At 45.8% G+C, this 16,770-nt stretch overlaps 1 protein-coding gene across 1 annotated transcript in view; it reads right to left on the reverse strand.

The window, feature by feature from the left end:
- Nucleotides 1-16,770, reverse strand: part of LOC138299415 (keratin, type I cytoskeletal 47 kDa-like) — a 57,739-nt gene that overhangs the window by 16,791 nt on the left and 24,178 nt on the right. Inside the window, exons 4-5 of the mRNA XM_069237650.1 lie at nucleotides 12,857-13,013; nucleotides 483-644 (exon numbers count right to left, since the gene is read on the reverse strand). Of these exons, the coding sequence (XP_069093751.1) occupies nucleotides 483-644; nucleotides 12,857-13,013 (319 nt within the window). The remainder of the gene's footprint in view (nucleotides 1-482; nucleotides 645-12,856; nucleotides 13,014-16,770) is intronic.

Consider the following 16,770-nt stretch of genomic DNA (forward strand, 5'->3'; position numbering starts at 1 on the left):
TGCCTTTAATGAGAGAAAAATGTGACAGCTCTCTTCTAATAACTTTATTACAAGCAGGTCGTGACAACTGTCATCCAAATACCCTACTACATTCGACAAATGGATAAAAGTTGCCTTTGTCTGACAAATCTAGGGATTGTTTTTTTGAGCATGGGAGTCTCAGGTTCCTGTTTTAATGTCTGCTGAGGACTTCTGCTGGGGAAGGAGTTACTAATTATTTCTCAAATATGGGTCAAGAGTTCATAGTGATGGGCCTTCAGTTGCTCAGCTGTCACAGATGCACTTGGCGACCTTCATTGGTCAGATCATTTCTAGTATTGATAAATGTTCTGGGAGGGAATGAATATATAAGTATGAAAGTGAACTCTGTGGAATACATTTACAGGATGCAAGCTGAGCTCATTAGCTTTCATTGGGGTTTAACTATTGTCATTTCTGCAGAATTGCTTACATGACCATTGTAGTCTTGAAGGGTCACTCACCTGCACCTGGTACCATTTCTCGAGATCACTTCTGTTCTTCGCAGTGATAGCCTCGTACTGCTCCCTCATGTCTCCTAAGACTTTGAGCAGATCCATGTGAGGTCCACAGTTCAGCTCTACGTTGACTTCACCTCGCATGTGGTTCTGAAAGTCAGACTGCTCCTATTATGGGAACAAACATGTTCTGACAAATCAGCTTCCTTCTGATGTCTTTGTCAACCAATTAGAGAAAAGCACTGGGGGTATTCTGCACATTTTATATGTTGAATGTGAATTAAAGAGAAAATAGGTTGGAGACTCTTGAAGAATTGTGTGAGGAACTTTGGGGGAAACATAAAGTACCAATACTCTTGAAAAAGGTACAAAAAGCTGTATTTACTAGAATCAAGCTGAGCTCACATATCTTTGCTATCCTTCATCTTCAGCCATATAATCTAAAATGTAAACGAACAGTGTGACACCCACAACTAACCTTTTCCTCCCTCCCCTAATACATACCCACCCATGAGTCATGTAAAGCCCCATTTGCCTTAACTTCAGCTTCAGTTATCTCAAAACCTCCTACATCGTATTCTTGCTGTTAGCGTCTGCTGTTTCAGTCCCTTTGATTTTCAAACACTCGCAACATTTGCATCCAGCATGCTTCCCCTAGTACCAAATGGGACTCTTGCTATATGAAACATTCTCCCTTATACAGTCCCATTGCGAAGACCTTTCCTGCTACCTCGACTATTCTGAATCCTCTCTCTCTGCTTACCTAATGTGACACCAAACAATACAGAAACATGGTCCCTGCCCAACCAGCTTCCAGACCAGAAGCAATCCTGCACCAGGGCAGGGGTGGGCTTTAGACGTAGACATGATTTGTCTCGGTGAACTCGCGCCCCTACGTCATCTGCCGACATGGCAGCCACACGGCCACACGTCACGTGCTGACGTACTGTTCTCTAGCACTCTCTTGATTCCATGGGCAGAGGTGGCAGCTCGTTCTCCTCCATTCGATGCCACTTTGGATCATGGGCAATGTGAGCAGCCGGGGCCATTTGAAGAGTTTACGTCCTCACATGGGTATAGAGTTACCCATTTCAGGAATTCACAAAACGTTTCAGTTTAGAAACGGAAACGTGGGCATGTCAAAGCTTTCCAGACCTAATCCTGAAAGGTTGTGTGATTTTCTTCTTCGCATGCAAGCATATAAACGCTTAAATTCCAGCATCCAAAAAAATACTGAGAAAGTGCAAATGCCACCTTTTTATGTTTTTTCTCTGTCTCCATGTACAAAAGAGTTTAGCAGAAACCCTCTCCTTGTACCTGCAGCATGTTGCTTACCCTTTCCCACAAGGGAATTAGCTTGATTCCTGTCCATGACTTTCTTTTTCTTCGCCCTTTATACAGAGCTGAACAGGTGAAAAAACGAATAACGAATCCAACCAACGTGTACGTTTGTGCACGTTGTGGGTGTGCACAAACCTCTAGGGGTTTCCTGCTCTAGAACATACACAACCACGGGAGTAGATTTAGTAATACAAAACCTCCAAGCCAGAAATTCAATATATGAGTACGAAAGAAAAGTTTCGAAATTCAAAAAGACATTTTGCTCTCGCACAATTATATTTCGGTGCTCTTCCATCTGACCTACATGTGTAAAAGCCTCTAAAATGAGGCCCATGGGCTGAGGGGCTTTCTGCACAGGGACCGTGTTGGGAGTGAGGAGAGAGGATCGCATGGCAATGTAATGTAACTATGGATAGATGAACAGGTGGTGTGAGGCGCTTGGGGCATGTGAACACACATGTTGAAGTAGTTTGAAACTCATGAACAGAAAGAGTGAGACGCTTAGGCTATATATACTCACAGGATGCGAGCCTGGGAGAGGAAGACAGAGTATGAAAAAGCTTTTGGTAAATGCAGCGTAAGATACTTGGAAGTGAGCAGCTTGAGGCAGAAAACATGAACGAGTGAAGAGCTTGATGCATATGAACACTTAGGGCCTGATTCTCAAAGCTATTTGAATGTGTACGTTTGACTTACGCAATTTACAATTTACAAAGTTAGTTTTGCTTTTGCAAAATTACTCTCAAGAGAGCAATCTCCTTACAGTACAGAGAGTGTTCAGCAAGAGGGTGTTCTCTACAGGTTCGGGTACACCCACAAACCTACACATTGACTGAAATCACAAGCCCCTCTCCAGCCCATCCCACCTTGTCATTTATTGGAAATCAAGTACTGAGATTACAGGCTAGGAAGTGTATCAGGGCACTCGCAAAATTGTTGGAGTTTAGGGCATCATATTTTCCCAATGGAGAAAAATGAAACAATTCAGTGAGTAAGTACATTTGCACTTGCTTAATAGTTTTTACACTTCACTATCTGCTCATGCAAAAATGAAATTCCCCAAAGTTTCCCAGGAGTATGCCTGTAAAACCAGTGGCCGCTCCAGGTTTCCACATATACCTCTGGATACTTTTATGAATTCCTGAAAGTTGTAAATCGTCACCCATCTGAGCTCATTGAGCTACTCGAGCAGATTCACAGCTTCCTATAAGAATCAGGCCCACAGGATGCTTATCTTGGAGAACATGAACAGTTTTAGGCACAACAAACATTATGAGGAGGTCTGGGCAGTTAGAGTGTTTGAGCTGCTCAAGGAACATGATATACAGGGATTAATTATGAAACAAAAATGGACGCAGTAATTCTGCACCCACCACCCTATGCCACTTGCTATGGTAATTAACCATCTTATAAGTTTATCCACTCGTAATCAGGAACTACTATGAAAAACGGTGTTTGTACGCTGCTTTCTGCAGAGATTCTCATCATTCCAAGGACTTTCTAAGGACAAATTTTGTCTACTTTTATTTAAGAGGCAAAATATGCCTAAAGTAAATCACTTAGGTGTAGGTTTTACTGATTTTAACTGATTTGGGCGGAAACCCCAGTTTCTGTCTGAATGAGGATTATCATACTACACACCCTTGATTACAACTGATCACTGTTGTATAAGTCTCTAATCATCAATCCTGGGGATGCAGCGCTTGTTACAGTCACTCAAAATACTATCTCTCCAAATTGGTTGACCATACTCTCCATCTAGAAGGTCTATGTTCTGCAAATCATAAACTACACTTCAATTAGTTCACATAAAAATGCTGGAATACCTCTCCATCTTCATGGCTTCTCTTTTTGGAAATCCCTCCCGAACTAGTGAAGACTGGAAAGTATATTTTGCACATTCAGAATGTCAATAAAAGCACATTTTGTGCTCAGCCTGGTCTATAGTTGACTTTTCTTCTAAGATTTACCTTACATCTGTTTGCCAACCGAGCTGTCCTGCTAATCAGTGGCCTAAAATTGGCCACTGTCTTTAACAGTTAAGGTCTGTGGACATTGCTGAAACTATTAAGGCTTCATCAACGGACCCAGACAATCATGGAGGAATCCTGTCAGTAAACACTATCTTCTTTCTGTCTGTTTCATTGTCCTTCCACCGCCAAGATCTTGCTCTCCTTCCTGATTCTCCTATCAGGAGCTCTCTGATGCAACTACGCGATCATTTACAGTGCTTTACAAAACCCACAAATAAAAATAAGATAAATAAATAGAAATGCTCTATGCCAGTGGTTCCCAACCTTTTGATTTCTGTGGACCCCCAATTTAACATTAATGGAACCCAGGGACCCCCACTGATTCATCATGGGAATCCGGGGACCCCCGTCTGAGTCATTACTGGAAGCCGGGGACCTAATTTGTCAATATTTGTTCATACTTTTTAATTTTCTAGGCTCTCGCGGACCCCCTGAGATGTCTTTGCGGACCCCCAGTGGTCCCCGGACCACAGGTTGGGAACCACTGCTCTATGCAAATAGTTCTACAAACAAGACTAGTTTTACTCTATATAAATGCTGCATCAAATTAAATGAAGATAAAATACTCCCATAAAGTATTTTATCAGTCGCAGTACAATCTTTCATGGTGGATAGTAGGGTCAACAGTGTGGAGGGCTACCGATGAAATGAATCACTGAGGCTAGCTACAGCCATTGCTTCCGTGCTTCAGGAAGCCATACACCTTGGGCATCAGGGGAGATGCCACTCCTGACTTAACACTTGGTACCTCTGTCTTCAGCCAGCAGCATAGAACACAAACACGGGTCTTGAGCTTCCTTTTCTTTCTGTGCATGCCACTCCTTTCACACCGGACAGCGTGCCATGGACCCTCCTCTCAGATGATGGCAAAACTGAATGTGCAATTGGCTCCACGTTTCTATGGGTAGAGGCTGTCATTTTGCATATCTGATCATTCCATTTACAAATAACTGTCATTGAGTTATATTGTCCAAATGAATGAAGCCAAGACTACAGCTGCCAGAATGCAATGATTTGTTTAATGGAAACCGATTAATTGAAAAGTGAAGCCCTGATGCCAATGTGTTAAGTGGGCTCCCTAGTGATTGGCAGTCACTATGGCAGGCACCAGGCTGAAGACGGAGTTGTAAATATCACAAGACCATCAGAAAGGCCAGGAGAAGACAGAAGGCCAAGAAGATCATCCAACTACTTCCCCGCCTCAGCTAACTACAGTGTATTGCTTCCCTGCACAAGGTTTCGGCCTATTGTGCCATCCTAGGATGCCCATGTATGTAGTCACCGTTCCCTGGTGGGCTAGTATCCTCAATATCTTCAGCTCAAGCTTTTTTCTTTCTCTTCTCCGATCATGCTATACATGCCATGATCCTTTTTGTAAAGCCCTTTATGCCACCAAAACCCTGGGTCAAAACCTATGGGAGACCCAAGCAAGGCGGGAAGGACTGAAGGATGAAGAGAATGGAAGAAGAACAAAGGTGGGATGGAAGTGAGGCTAAGCAAGCAAGAGGAAGTGAAGGAGGGATGGTTAGAGAAAAGGAAGAAGGAGAAAGTGACCCGTAGGTCAGGGAAAATAGGAGACATAGGGACATGGGGAAAAGTGAAAATAAAACATGATATTATGACTTTAGGTGAGGTCAGCTTCAGTCTGTACTGGGCATTCACTCTGACAAACACCTCTAACTGAATTTCCTCTTGACACTTGAAGAGCAATATACAATGTTTCCTATTTAGTGCATCACTTTTTTATCGACTTGGGAAGGATGAAATTCTAATACAACCCCATCATTCTACCAATCCAAAAACAAGAAATGGTGAGGCTTTCTCATCCATCGATGCCTTCAGTCACGCCCCAAATCACCTACCTCCCATCTATGCAACTAAACAAAACAAACGTGTTCCCTTGGTAAATGAGGAAAGGAGGTTAGAAGTGGTCACCAGAGACTGGCTGCTCATGTGTAAAAGCAGCCATGGCATAGTTTTGTAGTGTCTTGCGGCCCACCAGCGGCCAACCTTTTGAAACAAAGCTAAAAGAATCTGCGTAGGCACTGCTCTCCACTTTCAGTAGTCATTTAACCTGTGTTTGTTTTTGTTACATCAAACGAAGCATAGCGTTGCTTTTCTTGTGCAACGCGTAGCTTTGAAGAGACGCCTTCCATTGAGGGATTACGCACCTCACTTTCACCTGTCAGTTTGCAGTAAGCTCTTTATCAGGAAGAAGTGCCTATTTGTAGATTCATTTGCCCTTTTAAAACGTTTCAGAAAGCGATTAACCAAAACACTGTTGCAACAATCACAATGCATGCCAAGGGCACTTCACACTCCTCAGATACACTAGAGTAAAGCCATTAAGCATGTACCTACAAGATCTTCGAGTTCCTCGACACCTGCTCCTCCCTTTGTATCTTAAAAGGTGTGTATCCTATTTGAAATTCTAATAAACTCTTTAGAATGTTTAATTATTCTGGCCAGCTGCCCCAAACAGAGTTAATGCAGTAATGCCTCAGCAAAATGAATTAAAACCATTATCAGACATCCCTCACATGTTTGTATAAATTGGCACAAATATATGCAATAAGGAACTAAGGGCCATATGTAGCAAAGGGTTTTTCCCATTCTGTGTCAATGGGAAAATGTGTTCGTACATATGGCCCTAAGGGCCTGATTTATGAAAAGTTAGCACCGCCTTTGCGTCATTTGTTTTTACGCAAAAGCGGCGCAAACTTACAAATTATAGGGGTATATTTATAGTCCCCTTGCGCCACAATAACGTAATTATTTATGACGTTAATGTGGCCCAACGAGCCCGAAATCTCCCAGCCGTATTTATTGATAAACAACTTTTTTATTGTTTTAACAGAGCAAATGCAGGACATTTGACACAAAATATACAACGAGTTCCACTTCCATAGTTTCTTGACCATCGACAGGGAGACATCTTGATAACTAGACAGCTTTGCAGACCTTTACCCTGGGGCCAGAAACATCTCCACAGCCTACCCCAATGTTCCCAACCACCGCCCCCATACCCTTCCATGTTTCCGAGGACAGCCACAAGGTGGCACAAAGCATGCATTGCGCCACCCTGTAACCGTTTGCACTACATTATGCCTGCGCCAGGCATAATGTATGCAAAAGGGGCGTTCCCCCATTAGGGGAGCCAGAAAAATGGCGGAAGGAAATCCATGAGATTTCCCTCCGCCATTTTTTACGGCACTTTTAAAGCCTACTCAAGAGCAGGTGTTAAAAGCGGACTTCCATTCTTTAGAATGGAGCCCTATGTACTCTGCAGGAGTAGCGCCAATATTTTGGTGCTACTCCTACAGAGTGCATCAATAGCGTCATGTGAAATGAAGCTATTGCCCCCTACTCTGCGCCATGGTGCACTGTATTTTAAATACCAGAAGAGGGGTGGTAAGGGGCGCAGGGAAAGTGGTGCTGCAATCGGTGCAGAACCACTTTCCATAAATCTGCCCCATAATATTTTGTAAGTTTGCGCCGCTTTTGCGTTACAAAATGACGCAAAGGCGGCGCTAACTTTTTATAAATCAGGCCCTAATTCTGTAAAATGGGAACACCAAGTTCTAGAAGCAGGTTACATTTCTACATCCACAAAAAGGGTATCCCTGAAGGCAGACACAACGAACTGAGAAACTCACGCTATTAAAAGACATAAATACAGAGAGAAAGCTCTAGTCTATCTGTTGTATTATTACAGTTGACATCAGTAAATATGTAGGGGCTCCATAGTACATACACATTTTGCACCATTTCAAAAGCAAAAACTGAGCCGCCGCTGTTTTCCTAAAACTAATATCTAAACCCTTGCTTTAAATGGGCCGGTACTGTCCCGTACTGAGTACAGGGACTTTTTTTATTTTGAGATCGAGAGTACCTGCAAGTCTCAAGAAAAGCGTAATACTTTTAATTGGAGAGTACCAGCACTTCTCAGAAAAAAGCAGGTACTCTGGTCCAGGGTACCTGCACTTCTATTTTTCTATTACAAGCACTGATCTAAACAATATATAGGATAAAGTTTTGTTCTCTAGCAAAAAGAGGTGTAAAAACGCTGCTGCAGAGGTGATTCTCCACTTTTGGAAAGAAGTTGGTTTCCCCACCTGTAAATGAGACATAGGAACAGCAGGTATGCGAGGGCTTATTCTAATTTCTAGCAGATGCCCCATTACTATTCACCCCCTATCTTGGCACATAAGCAATATACTTAGGGGGTCATTCCGACCCTGGCGGTCCAAGACCGCCAGGGCCGGGGACCACGGAAGCACCCCCAACAGGCTGGCGCTGCTTCCCAGCCCATTCTGACCGCGGCGGTAAAGCCGCGGTCAGAAAAGGGGATCCGGCGGTTTCCCGCCGGATTTCCCCTGCATGGGCTGAATCAGATTCCGACCCCCATCCCGCCATCCTGTTTCTGGCGGTTTTTACCGCCAGGAACAGGATGGCGGGAACGGGTGTCGTGGGGCCCCTGGGGGCCCCTGCACTGCCCATGCCACTGGCATGGGCAGTGCAGGGGCCCCCTAACAGGGCCTCATAAAGATTTTCACTGTCTGCTTAGCAGACAGTGAAAATCGCGACGGGTGCAACTGCACCTGTCGCACCCCTGCAACCCCGCTGGCTCCATTCGGAGCCGGCTTCCTTGTTGCAGGGCCTTTCCCGCTGGGCTGGCGGGCGCTCTTTTGGCGGTCGCCCGCCGGCCCAGCGGGAAAGCCAGAATGGCCGCCGCGGTCTTTTGACCGCGGAGCGGCCATATGGCGGTAACCGCATGGCGGGCGGCTACCGCCGCCCGCCGCGGTCAGAATGACCGCCTTAGAGTCTGATCCCTAAACTATGTGAAACGCATACCAGTAGGATTGGGTGTAGATTCACAAGCCTTTCGACTACACAGGTAAGCTGTAGCAGATTTACAGGAGAAATCCAGGAAAGGCTGAGTGAATTCTTATTTCCTCACAAGAGGAAGCAGATCAATACATGTAATTGTACATAATGTATAGTTACACGAGTGAAATGCCTGTTTTGCATGAGGGAATTTACATTTCATAACTTATTTTCTTCCTCCACAAAGAAAATATTTTCTCTCTTGAGAAGCCATTTGCCCCACACACCCACCAACTTTAGGGAAGCTTTTTCCCTTTTCCTCCCTGGGTAAATATGAACTCCTGCAATTGACAGAAGTAAATCACTGACCGCTTCCAGTATAGGAACGGACTGCGAAAAGTTTCTGAAAACTCACATGGACAAACTTTCCAGGGTACCTAGTTCATGGGAGCACAATTACTCTCCAAGAAAAATATTACACCCTACATGTGTGACATTATGGGCCACATTTACAAAAGTTTTGCGAGTCGCAAATTGGTCACAGCGCTATTTGCGACCGTGCAAAATGCAAAATGGTAGGTTCCAATGCCATTTCGGAGTCCCAAATAGCGATGCGACCAATTACTGACTCGCAAAAATTGCGACTTGAGATTGTGACTCGCAATTAAGAAATCGCAATTTGTGAATCTCAAACCGCATGTACAAGGTAGTCCCTAATTGCGAGGTCGCAAAAAGCGCATTTTGCACAACCCAGATTAGCACTAATTCCAAACAGGTGGTAACCAGAACCAAAGTATAAAAGCAGACCCAGAAGGCATCAGGGTTTCTCAAAATGGCTGCACTCTACGTGATTGCATGGAGAAGGAGAGTCCAGGCTGCCCAGCAGAGGAGGAGGAGGCAGAGACAGGAGAGGATATACAGAACTATGCAGACCATATTTCAACAAACGGAGGAATAAATATATGACAAATACAGACTGAGCAACGCAGTTATCTTAAAGATTATTGAACTGCTGAAACCTCAGCTAGACTTTGTGCAGCTGCTCTTTCCCCACACATGTGCAAGTGCTCTGCTCACTGCATCTCTTGGCCTCGGGTAGCTACCGGGGGTGATTGCTGTCGCTGGTGGGGTGTCCCAAAGTGCCCTGTCACAATTCTTTAGATGGTTCTTAGATGCCATACTCGCACACATGTTCAGATACATATACCTTCCCAGGAATGAGGAGGAGTATTCAAAAAAAGGCTTAACCATCGTCAGCCAGTCTTGAGCACAGGTGAAACACAAAAACAAGGGTTTTGCAAATCTTCATTCAGCATGTCTGGTCAGAGAAACCCATTTGCTCCATTCCTTATTGCAAGAAAAGCAAAAACATGCAAATTGGGTGCCTTTTCACTGCAGTGCAAGCTCTACAGTTGCAACTGTAGTAACTGAGTGAGTTGTTGTGTTTGCAATTAAGATGCATAAATGTTGGATAGGCAAGCCACTCAAAACAGTGTGAAAAGAATGCAATTTTTGCTATCAGTGTTTTCGGTTTTGTTTAGTCTTGCTTTATTACTAAGAGAATTAATAGAAAATGATTCTGCTATGGTTTGTGATGTGGCCAGATAAATACATGATCAAATTCAATCAATCAGGAAGTTCTTGTACAGTGCAAGGTTTTCACCCGAGGGGTCTACAGGTGCTGATGTGGTGTGACGGTTCTTGCGTGGCTGTGGGTGCTGGTCGAAGAGCCATGTCTTGAGCTGTCCTCTGAAGTCCTTCAGGGAGTGGGAGGTGCAAAAGTAGAGGGGGAGGTTGTTCCAGGCTTTGGCAGTGAGGTGGGAGAAAGAGCATCCTCCGAGGCATTCTTGACAGATGCAGGGTACTTCTGCCTGGGTGAGGGTGGCTGAGTGCAGTTCTCTGGTAGGTTGATAGAAAGTGAGGCGACTGTTGAAGTAGGCAGGGCCCATGTTGTGGAGGGCTTTGTAGGCCTATGTGAGGAGTTTGAAGAGGCTTCTGTTGTGGATGGGGAGCCACAAGAGGGCCAAGAGGTGGAGAGTGATGCTGTTTCTTTTAGGGAGGTCGAAGATGAGTCTGGCTGCAGTGTTCTGGATGGTTTGGAGGCGGTTTAGTAGTTGCTGCGGGGTTCCCCCATAGAGTGCGTTGCCGTAATCAAGGCAACTGGAATGACTGTTTTCTTGGTGGGGGTCAGTTGCAATCTGAAAATCTTATGGAGCATGGAGGGTGTCGAAGTAGGCGGAGGAGATGGTGTTGATCTGTTATTTCATGTTCAGTTAGGTGTCCAGGATGATCCTGAGGTTGAGTGCCTGGTTGGAGGGTATGGGTGGGTGGCTGAGCGTGGCAGACCACTGCAAGTCCTCCCAGGGTCATAGTTTGTTGCCAATGATGAGGATTTCCATTTTGTCAGAGTTTAGTTTGAGGCAACTGGCTCACATCCTGTCAGCGATGTTGGTCATGGTGTGTTGAAAATTTACCCGTGTGTTGGTAGAGTCATCTGTGAGGGAGGGAACGAGCTGGGTGTCCTCAGCGTAGGAAATTATACTGAGTCCATGGGTGTGGACGATGTCAGCTAGGGGGGATCATGTAGGCATTGAAGAGGGTGGGGCAAAGGGAAGAGCGCTGTGGAACGCCACAGATGATATCTTTGGGTGTGGACACATATGGTGGGAAGCAAATTCTTTGTGTTCGGCCAGAGAGGAAGAAGGATATCCAGTTGAGACCGTTTCCTTGTATGCCGATGTTGTGGAGTCTGATGATAAGGGTGTGGTGGGATACGGTATCAAAAGCTGCATACAGGTCGAGCAGGATGAGGGCCTCTGTTCCCCCAATGGCGAGGAGCCATCTGATGTTGTCTGTCGCAGTGATCAGGGTGGTCCCGGTGCTGTGGTTTGGACGAAAGCCGGATTGGGAACAGTCAAGCAGGTTGTTGTGTTCGAGGTAGTCCGTGAGTTGGTGATTGATGGCTTTTTCCAGGACTTTGGCAGGAAAAGGGAGGAGCAAAATGAGCTGGTATTTCTTGAGGTCGGTGGGGTCTGTTTGATATCAGCGTGTTTCCAGGCATTGGGAATGATTGCTGTGGCACTGGAAGAGTTGATGGCTTCTGTGAGGGTTGTTCCGACATGATAGCCCTATGAGTTAATGCATCTGCTGCAGAGATCTGTGAAAAACCTATGTTTCAAATCACAGAGGGAAATATTTGGCCTTTCATCTGTTTCACATAAACATGAGATACGCAGCAGTTATAACCATGGTTTACAGTGTTACACAGGTGCAATACTATAAAGTACCAAGTTAATATTCTTATGACATGGCAACATAGTTGAGACATATTTTTACAAAAGACAATTTGTTGAAGACATGAGGCTCTTTCATGCTCCTTCTTCATCACTTGTTCAATAGCTAGGCTTTCAGCCGCTGATGGCTTCTCGCACCTCGTCATCATGTTACAATATTTTCTTAATCATGCATGAGAAAAAAACCTTCAAGGGTGTGTGGTTTTATGTTGTAGTTGTTGTCACTGGTAGCAATGTTGCAAAACATACATTTTGGGCCAAATAGCCCACTGTGGTGTAAACATTTGATGTGGTTGTAACTACCGGTGGCCTAACAGAGCATTGTGACCTACCACTTTGGTTCTTAAGTAAATAAAGCAAAGGTTCCCCCTTGGCACAGGGTTACTTAATCCCTCGCGTGCCCATCCGTTCAGTGAGATATGTCGCCTTGTTGGCTCAATTAAAAAAATATAATGCTGGGTTAAGTCTTGCAGTGTAACCCACAAGCTTGGTTGCCTATTGGGCTACATATTTCCTAACTAAGCACAAAGCTGTGGACAAACTTTGCAGTTCGGTTTACCTCCTTATTTGCTAAGCCAGGCATTGAAACTTGCAAGATTATTTGCCTAGTGGCTCAGTGTTGCCTAGCCTTAATTGCTAAGTCATGCAATCTACCCCTGCTATGCCCAGCAACAAATTGCAACTCACCATACCTCAATATGTTGTCCAGTCATACAGTGTGGTCTTTCCCTTTCATGTAGTGTATTCCCAACACCTGTTAGGCTATGTAATATAGTCTGCCACATAGCAAGTTGGCCCAGCACTGTAGTGCAGCCTCCGCCCTCGGTCGCTGATCCACAAAGCGTGTCCTGCCCCTGTGGATGCTCTGTGGCGCACTAAGGCCTACCTCCTCATGGCTCTTCTGCAGCTCAATAAATTCTTGATTCAGGCTTTCAATCTCAATCTCAAGGTCAGTCTTCACCAGTGTGAGCTCATCATATGTTCTGCGCACGCTGCTGATTTCCTGCTCCACTCCCTTCCGCGCCATCATCCATGTCTCGTACCTAGTAAATGCAAACAGAGTGTTCTACTCATTCTCACAAGTCACCAGTAGCCGCTTGCATTTAACTCCTGACTGATACTGATTCTTTGGTCTCTGATGCCTTGTCACAGATTTTCAAATGCTTTCATCTACTGTAATGAGCTTTGACGTCATTTAAGGGTCACCAGGGGGCACAGCTGCAACTCCTGGCTCTTACTTCACGACCCCTGGCACTGCTTTTGCGAACCATAGCTTCCGGAAACTTCTCAAGACCTGGCCATTCAAGCAGTAGCAGCACTTTCCCCCCTCTTCTCCCCCTCCCATCCCCTCCTCAGCGCCTTGAGACCCTTACGGGTGAGTAGTGCACTTTACCAATTCCTGATTGATTGATTGATTGAGATGTGGCAAGGTTAGTGCCAAGAACACAGGGATAGCTGGGCTGGGAACCCAAAGTAGTCCTGGCAATTTTGTCGGACCAGCCCCTGGGGGAGGTTGGGGGCTGCCAGTGTGAAGCACTGCTGCTTTTGATACTGGAGGCTAATATTGCAGCACCGCTGCAAGACTGGCCCCTGGCCCCCAGTAACAAAACTGCCCCCCTGCTGCAAAACCGCCCCCCACCCTTCCAGCCTCCCCGGGAAACGCCAGCATCAGGCTCCAGCCTCCTTTTCAGCTCGTCATTTATTACATTAATAGTGATTAATAATCTATCATTCACTATTAATGTAGTAAAAAAATGAAACAACAGGATCTGGAATGGAACCTCCAATGGTATCTTAGGTATGTGAATTAAAATACCTTTCAGTAGATTTTATACGCATGCGTGTGGATGAGAGAGAGTTTGGTTGAGAGAGTGTGCGTATGTGTGAGCATGTATGTTAGTGTGGGGGATAGTGAGTGTGTGTGAAGGTGAGTGAGAATGCATATGTGGGTCTAGAGGCAGCTGCCAACAATACTTAGAGGCGGGCGAGCAAACTGGGAGGGGGAGACACCATCAGTGCTTTTAGGTTCAATGCCAAACTCTTAATTGTGGCTTGTTATAAACTGTTTTTAACGAGCCACAACTGAGATCTCTGGAGATGAGGCTGAAGGCATCAGTGGGTTAAAAAGGCTCACTTATGTACTCTAAACAGTCATTAAATTGCTAACATGCATTATATTAACGCTTCAAATGTATCATTCATGTAATGCATGTTAGCGATTTAGTTACTGTTTAAATAAGTAAAATCGTCCTCCGGTGCTGGTGTTCTTCTAGAAGATCCTAGAGCAAACCACTCTAACTAATCCAGACGCTGCTTTTATGCTTTTAATCAGTTAATCACTTCTGCTGCACCTGCAAGATAGGCAGGGTGATGCTCCTCTGCTCATATGGAGAAGCCACCTCTGGGTGGGTCAGAGTAAGAGTGAGAAAGAGACTGGGAATGAATTAATTAAGATAAGAGGGAATTCAATTATTGATATGTCATGAGGGTTAAGGTCATGTGACATCACTTCCTGTGGTATCATCATTCTGGCGGAAGTCTGGCTGTGGTCATAATGCGGCTGATCGCTGGTAGCCACAGTGACTGTCTTTTGGCAGCCGTTGCCGCAGCGGTAGGCAGTTTTTACCGCCAATATTATAATGAGGGCCTATGTGTGATGTTGCAACTTCTTAATAGCCTGAGTTTTGTGCATATAAAAACCACCATCATGAGGTGATCAATACACTCGGGGCCCCAACACAACCCCTGCCTGCACCACATCTTAAGCCTCGGAACCATCAAGAACAGCCAAGAACTTAAAACCCTAATTAACGCCTGCCTGACCACAGCTACCTTCTCCAAAAACTGGAAGCATACAGAGGTCAACATCCTGCTGAAAAAACATAAGCAGACCCCAGCATACTCAATATGTACAGACATCTCCCTTTCACCCTTCCCAACCAAAGTCATCAAAAAGGCCTCCCAATCTAGCTTCCGCAGAAACCAGCCGTTCCTCGTGCCAGCTCCCTCTGTGACAGGTCTCCTGTCCACCTCACTGCTGTCCATTATCTTCTCACTGCTTGGCCCGTATTGCCCTGTCTTTGCCTCTTTCTGTCCTTTTCTTGCCTTTTGCCTTTCTGCTTGTTTTCTGCATCTTTTCTCTTTCTGGTCATTTGTGCCTCTTTCTGATCGTTCTTCTCCGTGCTGCGGCGATGCTGCTGGCGCTTCAAAGGCAAGCTCGTATGTGCCTCTGTGCGCCTGGACCGTGCCCAGTGCCAGGAACCCTGGCCCTTCCGCCATCCTCCACTAACCTGCAGAGGAGCTCCTGGGGCAACGCAACAGTAGCTACTGCACCTCCTTCCTCGAGCAACCAAAGTACCCTTCACCTGCCTTCTCTGCTGCTTCTCCTGGAGCACAGGAATACCAGTTCACACAGGATCCTGTGCCACACCCACCTGGAACAACACAAACTACCCTGCTTCACTCCAGTGCATCCTGCTCAACACCCAATCCCTCTGCAAACACACCACAGAACTTTTGGACACCATCACCTCACCATCACCTCCCTCTCCCCCGAAGTAGCCTTCATCACTGAACTCAACCCCTCCTCAAACCCAACATAGCCACCGCTGCACCCAAAGGCTACAAGATGATACACTAAGACCACACCAACAAACACGGTGGAGGCATCACCATCATCTTCAAGGAAACCATCTGATACATCACCACTGAGAACGACCCCTCACCTCTCATGGAACACATCAAATTCTAACTACAATCCAATGCCAAGCCAACAGTAAGAGGCACCCTGGTATAAAGACCCCTGGTGCCTAGACCAGCCTTCTGTGATGCCACCCCCAACTTCCCACCCCTTCGAGCCATTCGAGCCATCAACTCCAAACACTACATCTTATTCTGTGACCCCAATTTCCACATCGATTAGCCCAGAGATGCCAACTTCATCACTCTTCTGGAGAACATGAGCAACATTGGCCTTGCCCGACTGGTCATTTACCCATGCACACACAAATCAGGACACACACTCGACCCCATCTTCACCTCCAGCAACAGAGTCAAATTCAACCACGTCGCAGAACTTACTTGGTGTGACCACACCATAGTTCACTTCATCATCTCCAACGCTCAGCACACCATCACCAGACACAACAACCCCTCCCACTGCAGCTGGGGCAAGTTAACAGAGACACAGTGGACGCAGGCCCTTGGTACCTCCCAACCAAAAGCCTCATCAAACCTAGAACAGGCTATCCAGAACTTCTTCACCTAGATCATCAAATGAGCAGCAGAGTCACCCTGCTGAAGCCAGCCAGAACAAACAAAACCTCAACAAGCCAGAAGTAACACCCCTGAGCTCAGAACCACCAAGCATAGCTGCTACCAACTCGAGAAACGATGGTGTTCCACCAGGAACCATTCAGAAAGAGCTGCCGACAAAGCAGCCCTTAGCAATTACCACCAGCAAATCAAGGAAGCCAGGAGAGCAGCCATCACAGCCCGCATCGACACAGCAGCCAACCACACAAAAGAACTATTCAAAATAGTCAAAGAATACTCCAACCCAGCAGCCACAGAGAACACAACCCACCCTTCCCAAAAACTCTGCAACACCCCTTTGGACTACTTTCACAGCAAGATTGCACCCATATACAAAACTTCGACCCCCAACCCACAATCCTCAACCTCAGCAGCCACAACCAACAAGCATACACCAGCTGAGTGATCACCACCTGGATCCCGCTCAGCACACAATTCACATCAGGCCATCATGTCATCCATGCACTCCAGAGCACCCTCTAACTA

The sequence above is a fragment of the Pleurodeles waltl genome, chromosome 6 (assembly GCF_031143425.1).
Source record: "Pleurodeles waltl isolate 20211129_DDA chromosome 6, aPleWal1.hap1.20221129, whole genome shotgun sequence".
Taxonomy (NCBI): Eukaryota; Metazoa; Chordata; class Amphibia; order Caudata; family Salamandridae; genus Pleurodeles; species Pleurodeles waltl.